This window comes from Aotus nancymaae, unplaced genomic scaffold, assembly GCF_030222135.1.
Source record: "Aotus nancymaae isolate 86718 unplaced genomic scaffold, 86718_ANA_hifiasm-v0.15.2.pri h1tg000001l, whole genome shotgun sequence".
NCBI lineage: Eukaryota > Metazoa > Chordata > Mammalia > Primates > Aotidae > Aotus > Aotus nancymaae.
In genome coordinates, this window is record NW_026988412.1 from 9,574,136 (window position 1) to 9,598,022 (window position 23,887).

The window sequence follows — 23,887 nt, forward strand, 5'->3', positions numbered from 1 at the left end:
AATTCTCCCCAGTGTCCTCTGCCCTAATCCCTCCTGGCTGAGGAAACAAAAGAACACAAAGAATTCCACAGTTTATGTATATATTTTTCATACAGTGGACTCAATCAGCCATACTTATGGGAGGGAACCATTAGAACAGATAATCCAAAAATCCATTCACTTTTCTTTAGAAATAGATCACATGATTGTTTCTTGGAGCCTTGGTAATTAAGTTTGGCTCAAGCTAATGCTTTAGCTTTAATTAATTTGCATAAAAATTGGTCTGGGGACTTTGGTCTAGAATTAAGCATTTCTAGGGGATAAACCTAAACTCTGTAAATGGACTGTTTCTGAACAATAGCAACAACAACAATATTGCTTGCAGATTGTTAGATGTTCAAGTTTTCTTAAGAACAAAGACTGTTTCTTTGATGCTTGTATTGAAGAAATCATGTAAATTGTCTCTTTTTGTTAAACATGAAAGTTGATTGCTGCTAATATTCAAAACTGTACTTTTATAAAAATGTCTAAAACTATCCCAGATTAAGAGGAAAAGTTAAGCCTAAATTAGTGAATTTGATTATCTTGACATCCTTGGTTTTCTCCTAGAGCCAATAAAACTTACTTTCCTATTGTAAATTATTTTTGAAATTATTTTTTCCCTTGTAGTTATAAAATAAATGCAATTTCCTTATGGATACACTAAAAATACATACAAGCATTGAGAATTGTGGATAATTTTATAACTAAGGGATGGCTAGTTTTAATATTGTGAATTCTCATATTTCTCTTGTATGTGTGTATACACACACAGATGCAGACATATGCACAAATATGTAAATATATCCTCAGATCAAAACATATTTACACTTTGAGTCCTGCTTTTTTATTTCATATTTTAATAAGCATCATCCTCTGTCATTACAATTTTTTTGGAAATCTTATTTTAAAAGCTAGATAATATTCCACATTATTGGTGAGCTTTCAGGTGTTTACACTTTTTATTTCTGCCATTAAACATAATATTGCAATGAAAATTTCAGTGAATTAATATCTCCATACTCTGGGTGGGTGTTATTTTAGGAAAAATCCCTGAGGCATAATTTTTCCATCAATGTATGAACATTCTACCATTTTCTACCATTTATTAGATTTTCTCAAAATTGCTGATGAGGAGGTTATGCGTTTCAGTCTCCTACTAATATTCGAGCATGTTTGAAAACCCTATTTCTACTAATTTTGTATATTTTCAACTCCACTTAATCTTACCCGATTCACAAAGAAAAGGTACTATTTTATTTGCATTTCTTCATATAATAAAGAGATAGGGCATCTCTTCATATTTATAATGATTGTACATCTTCTTTTGTGAATTATAATGGAGTCTCTTGCTCATTTTCCTCTTAGATTGTTTTATGTTTTTTTCTGATTGGTTCACGAACACTGTCTTTCAAATAAAAAAATTAGCTCTTTGTCATTAGATGAGAATATTTTTCCCACTAATTTTCATTTTTAACTTCATTGTAACCTTTATTATGTCAATGTTTATTTATTACAATTTTGTTATTTTCCTCTTTTATGCAGTATACTGACATGCATATACATTATAGATATGTGTATGTCTGCATTTCATAACATAGGCATACCATCATGTGTCTGCAAGTATGTGTTCACAGTTAAAAAAGCAACCTGTAATATTTTTTATTTTGTTGTTTTTTAAAAAGACTATTTTTGTAGAGAAGTTTTAGGTTTATATTAAAATTGAGAGGATGGTACTGAAATCCATAACTTACATTAAGGTTCATTTGTGGAACTGTACATTTTATGGGTTTGGGCAATGTATGATGACATGTATCTACCATTATTGCATTATACAGAGTATTTTCAATGCCCTAAAAGTCATCTGTGCTCCTCCTATTCATCCCTCCCCACCCTACAACTCCTGGCTACCACTAGTCTTTTCATTGTGTCCATGGTTTTGCCTTTCTAGAATATCATATAATTGGATTCATACAGTATGCAGCCTTTGCATATTGGCTTCTTTCACTTAGTAATATGCATTTAAGTTTCCTACATGTCTTTTCATGGTTTGATAGTTCATTTCTTTTTAGTGCTGAATAATAACCTTTGATTCTTATACTCTAGTATTTTTATAGTTTCATTTTTATGTTTCATCTCTGCTCCTTCTGGAATTTATGTTGGTGTAAGGAATGAGGTTGGGATTCAGTTTATTTTTCCAAATGGCCAACTAGTGGTTTTAATGCCATTTATTGAGTCATCTGTCTTTGAAATGTCAGCAAGAATATATACTGAAATCCCAGATCTACTTGGGTCTAGTTCTAAACTCTAGAATCTGTTCCATTGATCAGCCTATTTCTATAGAAAGGACTACACTGTTAAGCACATTTTTCAAACATTCCATGTCCTTCTTAGTCTATTTGTTCTGTCATTGACTAATAATATTGTATCTGTGAACTCCTCATTGCATTTTCAACAGGTTTTTATTTGTATTGTATCGTGCCATATCATCTGACACATAAAAACCCATCACTATTATATTTCATCAAGAATTTAAATTGTTATCAATATCAAATGACCAACTCTTTGTCACTGGAGATATTTTTGCTAGACTTCTAACCAAATAGATTCTAAAGTAGTTTTTTATGTTTTCATTTGTTCCCAAATGAAATATATATTTGTTCTCAAATATATGTTTTTCTAACTTTATATTTTAAAAGCTTTACGTTTTTTATTGAGTTTAAGTCAATCTGAGTGTTTTTTGTACTTATTAAAGTAACTATAAGGACACATGCACACGAATGTTCATAGCAGCACAGTTTACAATAGCAAAGACCTGGAACCAACCCAAATGCCCATCGATGATAGACTGGACAGGAAAAATGTGGCACATATACACCATGGAATATTATGCAGCCATTAAAAACGAGGAGTTCGCGTCCTTTGTAGGGACATGGACGAACCTGGAAACCATCATTCTCAGCAAACTGACACAAGAACACAAAATCAAACACCACATGTTCTCACTCATAGGCGGGTGTTGAACAAGGAGAACACATGGACACAGGGAGGGGAGCACTATACATGGGGGTCTGTTGTGGGGGAGTGGGGGGGACAGCAGGGGGGTGGGGAATTGGGGAGGGATAGCATGGGGAGAAATGCCAGATATGGGTGAAGGGGAGGAAGGCAGCAAATCACACTGCCACGTATGCACCTATGCAACAACCTTGCATGTTTTTCACATGTACCCCAAAACCTAAAATGCAATAAAAAAAAAAATAAATAAAAAAATAAAAATAAAAATAAATAAAAAAATAAAAAATAAAATAAAATAAAATAAATAAAGTAACCTAATTACATTTACTGTCATAACTATTTGTTTATGTCTCTGTCATCTTATTTGATTCATTATGCTTTTGTCACAGTGATAGCTATTACTTGCATTGCTGAGTATACTCTCGTGTTATCTCTTTGGAAAAATTTAGAAAGTAAGACATCTTCATTTAATTTTATGATTATTTAATTCTATTTGCAATTGTTGTGTAATTTGTCAGAGATATTCTGAAAAGTAATGTTGTCAGAATCCATAACACGGTGGGATTTTTAATTTTTGACCTGTATTTATGGAGTCAGCCTAATATGCAACTTTTCCTACTTCCAGCCATAATCTAGTTTTACAGCCTCTGCCATTGATGTTTCCTTTCTCTTTCTTCATTCCCTTCCTCATTTCCTCTCTTCCTGTTTTAGCCAATTTTATAAAATGTATGTAATTTTTCTACATACATATAGAAAAGGACACAAAAATATGGAGATCTCAATTAAATAAATAAATACAAAAACTGTATAATTTTATGATAACCATCTAAGCAGGCAGCCCCCTCATGGCCCCCTCCCAGGGAGTATGTCCCCTCCAATCATGAAAGTTTAATCAAAACCCTGACTGTCATAATGATCAGTACCTAGGTCTTCTTTATTGTTTTATCACCTAAACAAGGCTTTCTAAATGTTATTTTTTTCCTGCTTTTTGAACTTGATATAAATAAGATTTTATAATAAACAGTATGTGCTTTTATACCTTCTCTAGTTTAATATTACATTTGTGAGATTCATCATGTTTTTGCATGTCATTGTAGTTTCTAGTTTCCAATGAGACTTTTGATTTATCTTTTTTTTTTCTTTTTTGATGAAATCTTGCTCTGTCACCCAGGCTAGAGTACAGTAGTGTTGACTTGGCTCACTGCAACCTCTGCCTCCTGGATTCAAGTGATTCTCCTGACTCAGCCTCCTGAGTAACTGGGATTATAGGTGCCCAGTACCATGGCTTGCTAATTTTTGTATTTTTAGTAGAGATGAGGTTTCATCATATTGGCCAGGCTGCTTTAGAACTCCTGACTTCATTCAAGTGATCCGCCCACCTTGGCCTCCCAAAGTGCTGGGATTACAGGCATGAGCCACTGCACCTGGCCTGACTTGTCTTTATCTTTGTCCTCTGTATATAACTTGTGATTTTTCTCTGATTGTTTTTGTCATCTTTCTCTTTTTTGCTGGTGTCACATAAATTGATTATGATGTGCTTAGGTGTAATTTTCACTATGTTTCTTGTGCTTTGGGGTCATAGAACTTCTTGGATATGTGGGTTCATAATTTCATCAAATTGGAATATTGTAAACACTTTTACTTCAAATATGTTTTCTGTCTCTTACTCCCACATCCACCCTCAGAGATTCACATCCATGTATATTGTAATTAGAACCACCCTTCAAGGTGTCTCAAAGCTCATGGATGCTCTTTTTTCCCCTCGGTCACTTATTCTATGTTTTCATTTGGATAGCTTCTATTGCTACATCTTCAAATTCTTTAATCTTTTCTTCTATAGCATCTAATCTGTCACTGTTCTCATCAAGTATAATTTTTCAGGCAAAAATCACTTGTGTTTTGAATCACTTGAAATTCAACTTGAGTCTTTTTATAACTTCTTTGTCTCAAATTAACATGGTCAATCCTAATTTTAACTTCATAAATATGTGGAATAGAGGTATAACAACTTTTAACATGCCCTTTCATATTACTTCTGTCATCTGCATCATTTGTGGATTGAGTTTCACTTACTGACTTTTCTTTTCCTGTGAAGCATGATTTTCTGCTTCCTGTCAAGAACTGTGAAGACTCTGAGATTTTACCCTACTTGAGTTAGTTAGCCACAATTCCATGAATGCTGACTGAAGACAAAGACTCCTGGTCAAAGATAAAGAACAGTTTATTGTTCAGAGAAATCACAGTAACCAGAGTGTTAGTGTCTGTTCTCTGAGTCCCAATTCCCACATGGTGCCATAGATGGACCAGCTAATTCCTGCACACTCAGTGGGTAATACCATAGGGGAGGAATCTTAAACTTGGAGAATGTATTAGTCTATTTTCATGCTGCTGTGAAGCATGAGTAAAGACTGGGTAATTAAAAAGAAAAGAGATTTAATGAACTCACAGTTCCACATGGCTGAGGAGGACTCATAATCATGGCTGAAGGCAAAGGAGATGCAAAGTCATGTCTTACATGGTGGCAGGCAAGAGATCATGTGCAGGTAAACTCCGCTTTATAAAGCCATCAGATCTCACGAGACTTAATCATTATCATGAGAACAGCATGGGAAAGCTCACTCCCATGATTCAGTTACCTCCCACAGGGTCCCTCCCACAACACGTGGGGATTATGGGAGCTACAATTCAAGATGAGACTGGTGTGGGGACACAGCCAGACCATATCAGAGAATCTCAAGATCCTCTGAACCTTTTATAATGGACAGTAAGTATGTCTGCTCTTTAATCTGAAGAGAGACATGATCCTTTTCAAGGATACAAGCAGTGCCTTTTCTCACAAAATATGCAGACAAATGATAGATGCATGGAGAGTTGTCTTGCAATACTTCTTTGCATGCCTGGTAATTTTGTTGATTTTACTTTGTTGGGTATGAGATATATTTATAATTTTTATAAATATTTTTGAGCTTTATTCTAAAATGAAATTAAGTTACTCACAAATATTTTGATCCTTTCAAGTCTCACTTTTAAGCTCTATTGGGGAGGACAAGAGCAGCATTTAGTTTGTTGCCTATTTTGCTCCACTACTAAGGCAGAAACCTTCTGAGTTCTTAATGAATGTCCAGGCTCTCCAGTCTGGCTGGTGGGAATAGGCACTTCTTCTAGCCCTATGTAAACTCCAGGTATCACTCTGTCAGATCTTTTTTAGTGTTCCTATCCACTTGAAGACTGAGGGGTTCCTTCTGTAGACTTCTGAGCATTCCCCCTCTGGAGCTCTCTTCTCTGTAGAACGCTGCCTCGCAAACTTTAGCTACCCTGGTCTCCCAGGACTCTCAGCTCTGTCTCCTCAACATAGTTTGCTGGGATCTCCCTGGGTTCCTCCTCTTTGCACCACAGCCTGGAAACTCTCCAGGTAGCCTGCTGGGCAATCACAGGAATAACCTCATTTCCTGACTCTCAGGGCCACTGAGAATTACAAAGTTACAACACTAGTTGGTACTTTTACTCTCCATGTTAATGGAAAAACATTAGCTTAGAACATCAACTTAAAATTAATTTACCTCATTCCAATAAATGCCATCATTGTGGTATATTTTAATGTTTTGCATATCTTAACTCCACAAGACATTATTGCCATTCCTGATTTATACCATCAATATTTATTTAGACTTATCCAATAATTACCATTTACCTTGCTCTTAATTCCTTCCTTTATCTTTGGCCTTCTATCTGGGATTAATAGCTTTCTACTTGCAGAATACCAGAATTCTCTGGTGATAAACTGTGCCTTTTCTTTTGGTCCAAAATATCCTCAATTAACCTTTATTCTTGAAACATACTTTTCCCCCTGGGTTTGGAATTCTTGGTTCACAGCTATTTGTGGTTGTATATCTTCTTATTTTCATTATATATATTGAAAAGTCCACTATCAGTCCAACTGCTTGAAGACAGCTTTTCAGATTTTCTGTTTATCTTTGTTTTTCAGGAATTTTACTATGATGGGCCTTGTTGTGTATTTATTATTTATAATATTTATATTTACTTATTTATTTGTTTACTATGATGGGCATTGTTGTGAATTTATTTATTTATATTTATTCTGCTTGGAGTTCAAAGAGCTTTCGTAACATTTGGCCTAATAACCTTCATCAATGTAGGAAATTTCTCACCATAATTTCTTCAACTATTGCTTCTGCCCAATTGTCTCTCTCCTTCCGCTGTGGGACTCCAACTGTACTTGTGATAGACTCTGTCATCAGACCCTTAATATCTTTTTCCCTTTCTTTAGTATTTTCCATCCTTTTTTTCCCCTACCATTTTTAATTTGGGGTATATTTTGACCTACCTTCTAGTTTACAAATTTTCCTTCACCTGTGTCTAATATGTTGTTCTGTCATAAATTCATTCATCCAATTCTTAGTTTCAGTTATAGGATCATTTACTTCTAGATTCTTTCCTTGCAAAATTTATTTTGTTTTGAATTTCCAGTTCTCAGCTAAAATTTCCAATCTTATCTTTATCTTCTTATACATACTCAGCAAAATTATCTTATACTTTGTGTTTACAACTCTAATATTTTCAGCTCATATGGGCCTACTTCTCTTGCCTTATTGTTTTGTTTTCCATGTTACCTTTCTTCCTTCATTTTTTCTGGGTATTTTTTATGTGTGTGCTGGACATTATATTTTGCAAATTATTTATATAAATGATTTGAAGTCTAAGACGCTCTTTTTGCTCCTAGTGAATATTTTACATTTGCTTTTCTTAGATGCCTGAGGGGACTAGCAATCAGGACTGGTCTTAGCTTAATGTGGGGATTGAGATGATCTGAAGCTGGGCAGCAGTCACTCAGAAGACCAATCTACTGCTCATTCATTCTTCCTGCTAGGATATATATCTTTGGGGTTTTAACCCCAAAACAGAGAGCTTATCAGGGGCCATTGCCTTTTTCAGCAATGGAGTTCCAGATACCTTCTGCAGAATCAGCAAATGCCTTAAGGTAAAAACAGTTTCAAATTCTGGGTTCATATAGCTGGAGATTCATTGCCTCCCAGAACTTAGCCTGACAGTTCTTCAGTATCTTATTAGTTCACTGATGCCTTCAAACAGTCTCTCTCTCCATATGTGTATGTATAATATATAACATAAAAATATATATTTTTTTGTCTAGTTGTCTTCAATAGGAGAAATGATCTAAATTATTTAGACTTTTATTATTGAAATCTAGTCTCTCCTTTTTCTCATTTTCAAACAACACATACTATAAATGTCAAAGTTAAAGACACATATTTAGGTAAGATATTTTGATACTAATTTTGAATAGTTCTTTCAACGTTATTTGATAGAACATAATTACTTCAACATTTTCATACATTTAATTAGGCTCTTACCATATAGTCTCTTTCAAATGTGCCTTCCTCAGTCTTGAGTTTTGCCTTACTTTCCATATTTATTGTTTTTGCTCAGGCCTTCTGTTAGTTTATTCAGAAAGGATACCTGGATGGCATATTTTCTTCCTCTTTGTATTCCTGAGAAAATAATGCTCTGACTTTATGTATAAATAATAACTTCATTAAATATGGAAACTGTGTCCTTTAGAACTCTGGAACCAATGACTCCATTTTTTCCAGTGTTTAGGATTGTGGAAGGAAGGTGAAAGCTAATCTGATTCTGAGGGTTTTAATTACTACCTGATTTTGATTATGCTTAAAGATCCTTTCTTTATCATTTACCTTCAGAAATTCCATAAAGCTATGCAAGTGTCTGTTTTCATTTGAGTTTCTCCTTTGTCTATAAATATAACGTGTACTGTCATGTGTTGGGTGGAAAAGTGGTTTATATTAGGACTTTTTTTCTGTTATTTTTCTAAAGATTGTTTCATTTCTGTTTGTTCTATACTCCCTTCTGGATATCCCAAGAATATGTGGATTTAATACCCTGCATTTATTCTCCATGTTTTTTCAATGAAAATATATTTATTCTCATTGTTATAACACATTCATCTCAGTGTTTGCAAACTCAGTGCTTACAGAATTTAGGCAAGTAACAATAAACAAAATAAATGAAGCCAGCGTGGTACAAAAGTAAAGAGGGATGAAGATTCTGGAAAGCAAAAGTGTCACCTAAAGATGGCAGCTACTGATCCACTGGTATTCAGTGCTAATAAAGTGTTACTGGAATTCAGCTTTTTTTTCCAGAAAAATTAAAGTCTGTGGGTTTTTCCTTTCTGTTTCCTAGCAGAAGAAAATAAAAGCTAATAAAGGATCTCACAACTTACCATCGGGACGATCTTGGTCACACACAGAATGATCTGTCACTTCACCACCTTTTGTAGTATTGTCATCCTTCGCAGAATCTAACAACAAACAAGCAAAATGTTTAGTCAGCATTTTTAACTTGGAAATAGAGCAGCTTTCAGCACTAACATGACAGATTTATGTTTGAGGAAAAATAGAATTTATTAGTTTTAAAAATAGTCATTCAAATACCTATGTTTGCCAATAAATAAGCATTTTTTAAAAATAGTATTATGTAAGATATCTGCTAAAAGCTTGCAAAGGTAAAGATGTAGCTGGGATATCTTTTTGTGACAAATAAGAAAATATAAGCAGGCTTTTTGCATCGGGGAAAGTCTTAGAATTGCAGGAAAGGATATAAAAGGAAGGCAAAATAGACAAGATTAAAGGACTATCTAATTTTAATGTTCTTAGTGCTTCCATTACCGTGTTTGCTCACATATGGGAGCCTTGAGTCCTTGAAAAAGTCAGATACAGAACCTTGAAATCCAGTGGTAATTAAGTTCATCTTCCTCGGGAACCGCAGCAGTTGAACAATAGCATCGAGGGAATGTAGACCTTCTAGGCCCTGCAATGTCATTTCCTCCCTCGTTTAGCACATTTAAACATGGAATCGTCGTACACTTATCTTTTTTTGTTATAGGATATGGTTACAGGAAAAAACATGGCTAAAAGGATTCTGTGACTGTGGGCTATTGCAAAGCTACAAAGGGCTCCTTGCTTAATGTTTAGGCCTCCTGGAGGTGGTTTAAAAAAGCACTGGAATGATCCTGTGAATGGATCAACAGGAAGACAGCAAGTAGGTCTCTCATTCATTTCCCAAACATTTATTAATGGTCACGTATATGCCAGACACTTTTTTTAGACAGAGTCTTGTGCTGTTACCTAGGCTGGATGCAGTGGTGCAATTGTAGCTCACTGCAACCTCAAACTCCTGGGCTCAAGTGATCCTCCTGTTCCAGCCTCTGAAGTAAGCTAGGACCATAGGCACAGGCCACCATGCCCATCTAGTTTTCTAATTTTTTGTATAGGCAGGATTTTGCAATTTTGCCCAAATTGATCTTGAACTGCTGGCCTCAAAGGATTCTCATGCCTCATACTACCAAGTGCTGCGATTATAGGTGTGAGCCACCACACTTGGCCAAACACTGTACTTGATGCCAGGGAGCCAACAGGAAACAACCAAATCTCTGCCCTCATGGAGCTTATAGTCTAGTAGATATTTTTCACGCTGCTGAAAGGAAAGCAATCCAAAGATATCTAAAAGCCATAAGCTAATCAAGCACGTGGCCATGGAGAAAGCTGGGGGTGGTACACCAACACCTTGATTACTTACAAATGGGTTCTCTACTGAATTTGTGTCTATTGGTTGTCTTTTAACTCCCTAACAGAGCTGAATCAGATGGAGTCTAAAATAAACCATTCTTTGTTTCCTTTTCCCTCCTCCCTCTGTCTCCACTCCTTCCCTCTCAAAATGAGGAGACAGCTTTAAACAATATGGTTTGGAATATTATGAGAAAATTTGTTTCTTGAAGCTGCCACAAGCAACATTTGATGGACAAGTGAGAAACCTGGGCAGTTAACATATGATTCAAATTTAATAACCAGTGAAGCAAGTATTAATATATACCCGAAGTGTGTGGTTTTAATTAACTGCAAATAATTCCCCCAAGGCAAATGTTTAATTATCTGCACTGCTTCTTATTTCTTTCTGAAACTGACAATAAGTTTAAAAGTCCAAATTTGGAAGCAAAACTGAACACAGACACATTTTCCAAACTGTTATCTAACTCATGTCAAATTGTTTGAAACCAGCTCCCATTAAAATATGCTCTTTTAATTTTGGAACTAAGATGTCAATTGAAAAAAAAATATTTTGATTTTTTTTGTATTAACACTAAAAATAGACAATGATTGAAAAAGATATCTAGATCAGGCTAAATTTTAAATTTAAAAGTGTTTTAGTTATACTTATTTATTAAAAATGATATTAGTTGATATTTAGTCTTGTACAACATTAATTTCTCTCAACACACTGTTATAGAATTATCCAAAGATTTTGTATTTAGTTAAAATTTATTCACTTATACTGAACAATAATTCATTGTCGTTAATCATAATTTTACATAAACATTATGATTCTGTACCAAATATTACATAAGAAATGTCTTTAAAATGATGATTTACACTGAGTTTACAAGTTTATGATCTAATGAGTCACATAAGATGGGTGAAAAGCATTTGAAAAATTACTCACCAGACTGTGTCTGCTTTGCCACAAAAACATATGTCTTTAGCAAATAAATTATCTTTGTAATTTCAGTATTCTTGGGGAGTTGCTTTAACATTAAGGCACCTTCTGATATGTTTCTATATAATGCATTTCATTGCATCCAAGATACCATCAGTTGTTATTTGTACTACTATTTTATGTAGTATTAGAAGAAAACGCTGCCAGATGAACTGAAACACATTATCAATCCTAAAATGTGTCCTGACTTTAGAAATAAAATATATGAAAGAATATGCATCTTAGAAACATGCTGTTTCAGTATGTGTGATGTGTGGACACAAATATACATGTCTTATGTGATGACAAGGATTTCATATCCGCCTGGCCCATCACCAAACCCACAAGTTCACTTTGTCATGTATGTGAGACTCTTCTCCAGAAATGGTTCTACCTCCAAACACATCAATAAAGTAGGATGAAAAGTATTATATAACCTCATGACAGTATTCACAAATAAGCAGGTACCTATAGAAGATGGTTTCCACCAAAGTTACTTTATTAACAAGGCTCTCTGAATTTCTAGTCTTATCATCTTTAGCAGGCCTAGATTTGATTCTGTATGTTTTAAATCATGGATTCATTACATTATGCTTAGTTGTAGGTTTGAAATGGTAGTGCAGCTTTTCTGCTTAGAGGTGATGAAAGCTGCACTGAATATGTACATTAAATCATTACTTATAATGATGGAGGAAGAAAATATATATATTCATGGTCTGAATGTTTGTGTTCCCCTAAAATGTCTAAGTTGAAATTCTAACTGCTAAGGTGATTTAGGGGGTGGGGGCCTTAGGAAGGTGATTAGGTCATAAAGGTGGAGGCTTCATGAATGAGATTAGTACCCTTATGAAAAATATTTTAAAAAAGGGCCCAGAGTCCCCTTACCCCTTTCGCCATGTGAGGACACAGTTAGAAGGCACCATCTATGAACCAGAAAGTGAGTTCTCACCATATACCGAATCTGCTGGTGCTTGATCTTGGACTTTCTGGTCTCCAGAACTATGAGAAATAAATTGCTGTTGCTTATAAGCCACCCTATTAATGGCATTTTGTTATAGGAGCTTGGATGAAGACACCAGTGTATATGGTCACTAAAATAGCTTACTTTTTTATGTAAATTCTATAAACTACCATGAAAAATGTAGCTGCATATACTAAACTCTTGCAGCACCTTGGATTCGCATTTTATTCTAAAAATTATCATTTGGTAATGTTCAAAAAAATATAAAACAGTTATCACCTAATTTTGAGATTCAGTCAATGTTATTTTAATAGCAGAGAACTGGAATTAAATTTATATGTAGATTCTGACTTTCAAAATCTTTAAGGTCAATGTCATATTTAAAATTTTTTTTTCAAATGCAAATGTTAAATCAAATATTCAAGCCAAAGGTCTGTAGATAGATGTGCTTTTAAGATTAACAAGAATAAAAAAGAAATACTTTCATAAATTAAAAAAGAAAAAGCCTTCACTTAGAAAGTTGAAAAGATTTAAAGGAATATTTAAAATAGATTAAAATAAAATGAAAACCTCATAAAACAGAAATTCCAAAATGTAGGTCACTTTTAATGCAGTTTATTACATATATCTACGTGGAATATTAAATGTATGGATTTAAACTGTGGTGACAGATGATGAAACTATTGAATTTTTAACAAAAGTCTCTTAACTACAAATCAAAATAAATATTATCTCTATCTAAGATGTCCCTTTAGAACAAAAGTTCTTAACCCTAGGGGATCCCTGGGTATGCTATAAGGGTCTACAGATCCTTTTAGAATATGCAAAATTTGTGTACATATTTGTATTTCTAGGAGGCAATAGCTTCCACCATATTAGCTCTATGACTCCAACAAGGTTACAAATGACACTGTCATTTTATAAAAGATTTTCCAGACTACTTTCAGGAATTAGCTACTGAGCTTGATTCCTGCTCCATGAATTAATCAATGATGGTAAATATTTAATTGTTTTTTTTTTTTGAGACAGAATTTCGCTCTTGTTGCCCAGGCTGGAGTGCAATGGCGCGATCTCGGCTCACAGCAACCTCTGCCTCTCAGGTTCAAGTGATTTTCCTGCCTCAGCCTCCTGAATAGCTGGAATTACAGGCATGCGCCACCGTGCCCAGCTAATTTTGTATTTTTTAGTAGAGATGGGGTTTCTCCATGTTGGGCAGGCTGGTCTGGAACTCCTGACCTCAGGTGATCTGCCTGCCTTGGCCACCTAAAGTGCTAGGATTACAGGCATGAGCCACCACGCCCAGCCAAATCTTGAATTCTTTTTTTTTTTTTAATATTTTATTGCATTTTAGGTTTTGGAGTACATGTTAAGAACATGCAGGATTGCTGCATAGGTACATACATGGCAATGTGGGTTGCTGCCTTCCTCCCCATCACCTATATCTGGCATTTCTCCCCATGTTATCCCTCCCCAACTCTCCACCCCCTGCTGTCCCCCCCTAGTTCCCCCCAACAGACCCCAGTGTGTGATGCTCCCCTCCCTGTGTCTATGTGTTCTCATTGTTCAACACCCACCTATGAGTGAGAACATGTGGTGTTTGATTTTCTGTTCTTGTGTCAGTTTGCTGAGAATGATGGTTGAATTCTTAAGGTAGATTTGACTTGAGGAAATAGCTAAAAAATATAGAGATGTGTTAAATAAATGTGAAGGACAATCCAACTGGCAAAAAAAACATGTTGTATCAAAATTAGAGGTGAATATAGAGTATAAAACTGACTGCATAATTAACTGTCTTCAAAGATAACTATTCAAGCTAGGTGGTCTACAAAATGCACCAAGTAAGAGAGGAAGCCCCTATTATTCAATGTGATAACAGGAGGTCATTTTGGTGTAGAAGTTCTAATGGGTCTGAACTCCAAAAAAAAAAAGTTAAACACAAAAACCTACACATAAAATAGTCTTCCTCTGTAATTCGTAAATGTCTATACATGAGTACCAAAGCTTGATGCAAAAGTTGAACAGAAACACCATCACCTGGATTTTCTTTGATTCTCGTTAACTGATTTGATTATACCATGCAAAACATTTATCCTGGCCTGCTCATTAGTATCTCTGGCTTACGATGTGAAGCAATTAGGACAAAGTAATTTTTCCTCCATCTGAACCAGGTGCTTATCTAAATAAACTAGAGTCTCTGCAGTTGATGATGTTCTTAGTGAAACTTCGCAGTGGCTATTCTTTTATATAGGAAAAAAAAATCCTGCGACACATTCCCAGACTATTCGGATGCTGATGATCTGAGCTGTGCTTGGTCCCAGTGAAGCTGGATAAACAAGGCTGAACTATATTTACCTGAAAGGTAACAGGGCCCACAGACAGGACATTGCTCAGGGCATCAGGAGACCCAAATGAGCTATAGTTGGTCATTTGTCTTCATTATGCTCTCATTAACCTCCATTAAAAGGTGGCCAATCATTCCCAGAGTTATGGAATTCAGGGACAGGTTGATATTCCTTATCTGAAATGCTTGGGCCCAGAAGGGCTTCAGATTTTGGATTTTCAAATTAGGGACAGTCAACCTGTGCTGACAGTCTTTGAGGCATGGCTGGGAGAACTACCTTAATGCACAAGTAATTTGATTTCTATTAGAAAACACAAATTTCAAATAATAAACTTGTGTGAAACAGCTCATTATTAGCTTGAAGGTGGTATTCTTCTGCAAATCATTATTGAAAATACTAGCAAATGAAAGAATCATTCATTACGGGGTTGTGATTCAAACTATAAGCTTTGTAACTCTAGGAAAATCCGTGCACTTTACATAATACCAGTTTCGGCACCTAGGAACTAAAGGTGTTGAGCCAGATAATCTCTCTAAGATACCTTACAAAGCTAATCTGATTTGCTCAAATTATCTCTTTGTTCCAGCAACGCGTCTCTGTAAATGTTCCCATTCTTCCTCATTATCCCCCTACCTGAGTTGGACAGTTCTCACTGAGACTTTTACAGTGTACTTACAAAATAAACATTGATAGTGGGGGAAGTACTAAGGTGTGCACCAGTGCCACATTGGTCATCTTTAAGTCAGCAACTCGACAACGAACCATCACAATGTAAAACAGAACAGCTGGATATGAAGCCGGTTTGGACCATGATGGAAAAAGAAATGCTTAATTACCCTTTCCATCAAGTTAATTTTTCCCATTTGGCAATGTAAACAAAGGCAAATCTGCTCTTATTTTCAGTTGCCTGAGACTCGGCTGTTTCAGTATCCTTAACCTCTATCCTTCTCATTTCTTTCTGATCTTGCCTGCCTCTCCCTTACCAAGAATCACACTGCAGGCTCTCTTGATGACATTAAAAAAAAAAAAAATCTCACCAGGCTATGGTTCTAAATGTAAATGGGCTTGGAATTCTGTTAAAAAGTTCATCTATAAATCTGGGAGAGTACAAGTGTTTTATTTACACCTTGGCTTAATTTGATCTGATAATGAAAGGTCATTGTGACTACTACTGAGAGAACCTTCTTAGGAAATATGATAAAGGCTTTTGTGACCTTAAGAGCCGACAGCCTGGCATCTGGTCATTGCTTCTGAGTTATTTTATTTTATGGAGAAGTTGAGGCAGGAGACAGAATTTCTCTCCAGATTCACCAATTCAGCAACTGCGGGGCTCAGATTGCTTTTAGCCAGATACCTGGGAAGTGTGGCTGAGTGTTGCTTCTGAGATCCAAGAATTTCAAGGACTAAGACATAGCCTACCCTGTTGGCTCAGAACTTGTCTGTTTTTTCCAAATGTAAAGGCACATGTTTGGAGAGTGAGACAAGCATTTGGGTCCTTTGTGGGAGACACTATGTGAGCGTCAAAGACCTGTATGACTTCTCCCAAACATCAGTTTATTCCTCACACCTAGAAGGATCCACAAACTCATATGAGTGAGAAAGAACTGAGGCCTCATCATGGGCCCCTATTCCCCCATGTGCTTGCTTTTTCTGTTGCTTTTCTTGTTCTTTCTTTCTCTGATTTTCTCCATGCCATTGAATATAATTCTAAAATATGGGTGGCTGCAGAGTGGCTCATCGTGTGAATCTACCACATGCGATTTTACAATGATTTCTATTACTGGACATTATAACTGAATCCAATCTGGGGGCATTCTAAAACATTCTAAATTGTTGTCGTAAAGGTTCAAAGGCTGGATTCACTCTTCTCCTCCTTCTGTTATTCCTTTCCAACTATCTCCACCTCTGAGTTCTAAAGAGGATAGATCTTTCTAGAGCTAGAGTAGTGAGAATAAAAGTAGCCGTGCAAGCTAAGCCTTGTAGCCAACGTGCCCCACCCACCTCCCTGTGGACTACCCCTGAGGTTGGAGTCAGTGGTACCAGTACAGAGGGCATTCTTGCCCTGGATGGGCCAGAAGTACCCAGAAATTGATGCGCAGCTCTGAACCCCAAGGATTTGGGAAGTAAATACCCCAGTTTCCTCACCTCTCAGGGAGACATTTCTGAACACACTCTATATATCTCTTAGGGGAACAGAGCCTCAGTTTCCCTCAGCAGTAACCTACTCATTCATATCCCCTAGGGGCTGTCCTCCCTTTCTTGTCCCACTTCCTCACACCTCACCTGTACTTCCTGAGAACACCTCCCAGACAAAAAGTGGGTGTGCCTTTTGCACCCACAACCTTGTCTCCAGATTCGCTTTTGGGGATCCCAAACTTAGAAAGCCAAGACCGTCTTCATCTGTCTCCTACCACTTAATAGCAAACATAAGAATGCTCATCCTCTTCTCTTGACTTCTAGTCTGCTGCTCTCTCACACCATGCTGTCTTTAATTCTGGAGTGTTAGGGAAAGTTTCTGCCATCTAATTAGGGCAAGTTGGGAAAAAGGGTTACTGTGTTTTTTTTGCACTGTATGACCCTAGTAGCTGGGTCACAGATGACTGGTGAGTGATGGGCCCTAAGCAGCCACCTATTGCTTGGCCAAGAGACACTAAGGTGGCCTGACATGAGAGCTCCACACACCAGGAGAGAATTATTATTAGCTTAACTGTGAAAGGAATTGATCAGCTCTTTGAGTGGAGGGCTGCTAGAGCAGTTGTGGAGTCTGTAAAGGAACTGATAGAATGGCTGTTGCCTCCTGGGTGATCCAGTTCATGGGGCTGATGAAATGGTTTCCTCACTCCTTGACTTTCCTGCCAACCAAGCAACCTCAGTGTGTATCACTTTTGTATAACCTGAAATAGTCTAACTCACTTTGTGGTTCTTGCAAATTCATTATCTAACTTTAATGTGCATATGTACTTTAAACATTTCTAAAGTGTTTTTTACAAATATTATTTTAAGAAGTTTGGGCCTGGCGTGGTGGCTCAGCTATAATCCCAGCACTTTGGGAGGCTGGGGGGTGGAGGCAGATCATGAGGTCAGGAATTTAAGACCAGCCTGGCTAACATAGTGAAACCCCGTCTCTAGTAAAAATTAAAAAAAAAAAAATTAGCTGGGCGTGATGAAGGGTGCCTATATCCTAGCTACTTGGGAGGTTGAGGCAGGAAAATTGCTTGAACCCAGAATGGGGAGGTTGCAGTGAGCTGAGATCATGCCACTGCACTCCAGCCTGGGTGACGGTGAGACTCTGTCTCAAATAAACAAACAAACAAAAAGCAAATATGATTTTAAGAAGTTTGGCATTATTCTAGATCCATTTGTAAAAAACACTCAACCTTTTTAGACATTTCAAACTGTACAGCACTCACAAAACTTGGACACAGGCTAAAAGACATTAGGCCAATGAACTTACAGAAAGTTAAAGATGAAACAGCCTGGTCATACAGAGTAAAGCCAGTTCAGTAAATTTCATTTTCAAATATCACCCTGATGGTAAAAAAAAAATCAGGTGACATATGGTATTACAGGAAATAGGGTATACAGAGGCATTTGTATGATGTGAACGTTTCGCCTCATAAACTGGGAAAAATGTGTTAAAACAAAATACTGTAAAAAATGTATAAGAACCTTGAGAAGTATACTTAGGATTAAATTAAAAGTGTTATTTTCAATTTATAGAGGGATTTTATTTTAATCTGCTACTATTTTAGAGTAGGCTTAACTATGAGTCCTAGAAATTATTATAATAGATTTTCCTAATGCGATGACTATATTGTCAGCTTGGCCTGCCATTACAAAACACCATAGACTGGGTGGCTTAACCAACATTTATCCCTCACGGTTCTGGAGCATGAAATCTAAGATCAAGGTACTGGCCACTTCATTTCCTAGTGAAGGCTCTCTTGCTGGCTTGCAGATGGCCACCTTCTGGCCACGTTCTTGCATAGTCTTTGCTCAGTGGGTATGCGTGCTTTTTACAAGGACACTAATTCCATTGAGGGGGCCCTACCCTCATAACCTCATCTAGCCTCAATTACTTCCCCAAAGGTCCTGTCCCCAAATACCATCACATTGGGGTTAGGGCTTCAACATGTGAATTTGTTGGGGGTGAATGGGACAAACACAAAGTCCGTAACACTGACCTGTGTATTTGCGTAGATGGATACTTGGATGGTTTATTTCCCTTCAAATATTAGCCGTTCAAGTTAGTATACCTGCTGCACATCAGAAGAAAGTCTCAAAATAGATTTGGAAATGGGATTTTAGCTAAGTCCAAGGTTCTCTTTCTCCATTTCAATTCTCTGGCATCACATTTTCATTTGATCCTTAAAATATACCACATTGTCAGTGTTTGTATAGCATGGATAAAGTAGTCACGAGGGAATCTGAAGCAATATTCAAAACACCGAATAACTGGTATGGGTGTTGGCTAATCAGAATGCGCATGTCCCCAGCAGTGGGACAAGGCCCTGGAGCCCTGCTGGTATCCTAGGATGACAAGGAGGTGGTGGGAAGGGTCACTTGCAAGGAGAGGTGTTCAGTCATTGTTTCCCGAACGCTATGTAAATATTTCAGTATTTAAAAAAATACTTGCAGCAGGATTAGAGTGTATTGCCAGAATATCAGTTCTGTGTATAGCAGAGAGATAGATTAATACATTTTCCAAAAAGTAATGAGAGTATTTTATTAACTGTAAGTCTCTAATGTTCTCATATTGATGAAAAGAATAAGAAGTAGCTTACCCTAAGAGTCTATAATCTCAGGACTGAATAATCCTCAAACATATATTGTGATAACTTCTTCTTTTGTCATCCTTATCGATAAAGCACCATTGCAAATAGAACCAGCAAAAACTTTGGGTTAGTTCTTCTTTGTGGAACACCACATCTCTTTAGGCCAGCATCACATCCCCTGCCTCTCTGCCACCCCACACCACCCCCACTGCTCACTACATCGCCGGAGAGGAAACCTCATACAATCAGCTCAGGCCAACCACATTGGTAGGTGAAGCTGATGGCCATCATACTGGGAGATATAAGGGGACCAGATAAGGACATCTGTTCTGAAGTACCCACCCTGAACCCTCACACTTCCCAGAAGAGCTTTTCCTTTTTTGGGGACTTGAAACTTGTTCTGTCTTTTGGGACTTTTTAAAATGCAGAGCTCCTTGGAAGGAGCCCACTTGTGACATTTGGAGTAATGACTTTACTAGTTGCTAAAGATTAGTCCAAAGTCAGCTGAGAACAGGAGAGGATGGCATTGAGCAGGGATCAAGAGGAAGGGAAGGACCTTAATTAAACAGAGGCCATGAGAGAGCATCAAGGTTGTGTATGTTTATCTCTTATCTAGAGACGAAGTGGGTCACTTTAAAGGTAAATCTCTATTTGTTATTTAGGAGAAATAACTGTGAGACTGCCAAATTAAAGTGCATGTTATTTGCATTACTGAAAATTTTCCTAAAAGTTACATTCATAATTTTTGTAAATATTTAAATTCTTAACTTTATATTGAATATAAACATACCTAAAGTACAAATTTCATGTGTGCAGCTTGATGAACTGTCACAAATGGAATACTCCTGAATAACCAGGAGCAGCTCAAAGAGTAGAACACATGAAGCAGTATCCTCCTTACCCGCCACTATCCTCACTCTGATAATCACCACTCTAACTTCCAACGGCATCCGTAAGTTGTGCCTGTCTGGGGACTTGACATATATTCAATTACACATAATCTGTTCTTTTCAGCATCTTCTTGCTTTTGCACAACATTACGTTTGTGAAATTCATTCATATGTTTACATGTGGAAGTGGATTTTAATTGCACTCTGAAGGCTGGCCACATCAGTAGATTCTATGGTGAATCTTTTTTGAAGAGTAAAAACAGTATTTTTTTCTTTTTCAAATATAAAACATTCGCCGCTCTCTATACTCTGTCCCCAACTTATTATTTCTTTACTACAGTCATTCTTAAGTGTTAGTGTACATTAGGAGTGGGATCCCTGGAAGGACTTGTTAGCATACAGACTGTGGGGCCGCAATCCCAGAGCTTCAGATCATGAAGGCCTGGGGTAGGGACTAAGAAGTTGCATGCCTACCAAATTCCCAGATGACACCACTGCGACTGTTCCAGGGGACACTCTTTGAAAGCCATTACCTTAGCATAATTTGTTAATTAAGGCCTATCTGTATGCATTTCTTTTTTGTGTCTAAGTCATCTTTCATTTAAAGTAGGATTTTGGGATAAGTATCCTCACGTGGACTGACCACAGATTTTCCACTGCAGCGAGAGCAGCCTCTAATATGTGATGAGGAAGGGTGCACAGCTCTATGAGTGACAGAATCTGGGAGCTCCCCATCAATATGTGAAGATGTAAGAGACATCTTCAAAGCATCTCTCCTTCACATTAGATTTATCGGGTCTTACTGTTAAAAATCAGAAACTCTTTGGTTGAGATGCATTCAGAAGAAGAACAAGAACAAGAAAAACAACAACAACAAACTAATCTGTGGAATCAAGAAAGGCCAAGGTTATATCATTACTGATTGCATCCAGTCCTGCAGGCAAGAACTCCTTAAGAATAAAGCTTAAAGACCAAAAGTAATAGACAGTCCCTACAACACATTCTCCTCAAGCTAAATCCAGACACTGTCCAATATATTAGCCACCAGCCATGTGTGGCTAGTATTTGTGATGTGGCAAGTCCAAATGACATATACTGTAAGTGTGAAATACACACTGAGTTTCACAGGCTTAGCTCATATACATATAACGAATGTAAAATATTGTATCAATAATACATTTTTAAATTTTTTTCCTTCAACTTTCATTACAAGTCCTCGGGTACACGTGCAGGATGTGCCGGTTTATACATAGGTAAACGTGTGCCATGGTAGTTTGCTGCACAAATCATCCAATCACCTAGTTATTAAGCCTAGCATCCACTAGCTATTCTTCCCAATGCATGCATGAATAATTTTTATGTTGACTACATTTTGCAAGTATTATATTTGGATATAATGGTTAAATAAAATGTATAATCAAAATTATTTTCCTTGTTTTTCTTTTCTTAGTGTGGCTTTTATAAAATTTAAAACTATACATGTAGTTCTCATCTGTGGTTCACATTTATTTATACTGGACAGTGCTGATCTAGATAATTTAGCATTATCCTGATTTATAGAAATAGTTAAATACATGTTTATTTGAAAGGCAGAATTAGGAAGATGGAAAATTATAGCTTGCCAAAGGATCATCCATTAGAAACTAGGAAATCTAATTTGGCTTATAGAGAAGCATCTGCAAATGGTGATAGAAATGGCTGGGAAGAAGACCTAACTAGAGAATGTTCTGAGATGGAATTAGAGGAAGAAAGAGAATGGTACCTTTTTAACAGCTACCCAAACTGCTTTACACCCAAACAACACCCAATGGTTGAAAATTTTTGCTTTATGTTGATTGGACCTAAATTTCTTAGTCTTGGATTCGGAGTCTTCCATAATCAGGGCTCTATGTCAGCAACAAATTAATGAGTGGGTGATGGATACTTCATTTAAGTCAATTGGGTTTATTCATTGTACCTAAAATAGGTCTTCTAATGTCCTTCTTCCAGTCTTTCACAGATGCTCTTTTTCCCAACTAGAATAGCTTCCATTTGCTCACGTTTCACATCTCATATTTGCTACCCACATTTCACAGACAGCCCCAAGCAGAGATGCTCCTCAACCCTAAGCTCCTTCGTATGTTTCAGTGTAATCCTTTTTTGACGTTTATCATGATCTGTCTGGCTTTCTTAGCTGCCTTGCATCCTAGTTATGTGGCCTCAGGCCAGTCATGTTATTGCTCTGGGCTTTACTTTCCTCATCTGTAAAGTGGGATGGTGATTTTATTTATATCACAGACGAGAGTGGAAGGCATGAAAACATGCAGATCTTAGAATAGAAACCATTGTATAATAAGGATTCGATACATATGAGCTGCTAATATTATTGTTGCTGATATTAACTATGTAGCACATGCTTGTATATCTCATATTTCCATCTAGATTATAAATTATTTGAAAAGCAAGAACTATATTTTCTTTTTCACATTGCATAATGTCTTAAAAAAGTTAAGACCCAATAAATACCTGTTGATGGCCATAAGAAATGTCAATAAATTTTAATTGGTACCTCTGTAGGCCATACTGTGTTATTATCACAGGAATGAAATGATGGACAACACAAATACTGTCTCTCCACTCACAAAACTTCAATTATAGTAGGGGGAGATGGATAGGAGGAAAGTATGCAAACAAGAGAAAAAGATTCACATAGAGACAGCAGTGAGTGTTCTAAAGCAACACATATGGGGGTTGGATGGAGGTTTAGTGGAGGTGGCTTTACCAAAAAGACAACCAGAGAAAGCTGTGTTGAGGCAAAAGCACAGTGAGAGGAGGGGGAGAGGTATGAGATGACACTGGAGAGACAGGCAAAGTCTGCAATGGAAAGGTGCACCTACCCGGCTGTAATGAGCTGTTTGCATTTTACTTGGAGGGAAACCTGAGGGTATTGTAGGCATTCAGGAAGGAGTGTGCTGTGATCTATTGACTTTGCTTTGTTTGGTAATGGCGGTAGACTTTTTACCTGACTTATGAAATGAAATTATCTTCAAGTGCAATATATTAATATGACCATGAACTTTGACTTATATAAAGGTTAGCTAATGTATATAGGATCCAAACATAAACACTTAATCTTGGACTCATTAAAGCCAGCTATTTGTTTAACACATGAGTGTGTGAACTGCAAGACCAAATATATAATTAGTTATCTGTCACTAGAAAACACAGTGAGCAAATTCATGAATCAGGGTTCTGTCTGAACCTCCATTGTGACATATTCTCATTTATTCATTTACATAAAGACCATGGTGCTTTAAAACA

General features: G+C 36.7%; 1 protein-coding gene and 1 long non-coding RNA gene across 5 annotated transcripts in view; one reads left to right on the top strand and one right to left on the bottom strand.

Annotated features, from left to right (window-relative positions):
• The window catches only part of LOC105732712 (uncharacterized), a 252,087-nt gene that overhangs the window by 116,453 nt on the left and 111,747 nt on the right, over positions 1-23,887 (top strand). The gene's annotated exons all lie outside the window — the stretch shown is intronic.
• The window catches only part of MACROD2 (mono-ADP ribosylhydrolase 2), a 2,078,532-nt gene that overhangs the window by 64,312 nt on the left and 1,990,333 nt on the right, over positions 1-23,887 (bottom strand). For both annotated transcript variants that reach the window (XM_012474868.3, XM_064377970.1), the window contains one exon: positions 9,311-9,388. In XM_012474868.3, coding sequence (XP_012330291.2) covers positions 9,311-9,388 — 78 coding nt within the window. The remainder of the gene's footprint in view (positions 1-9,310; positions 9,389-23,887) is intronic.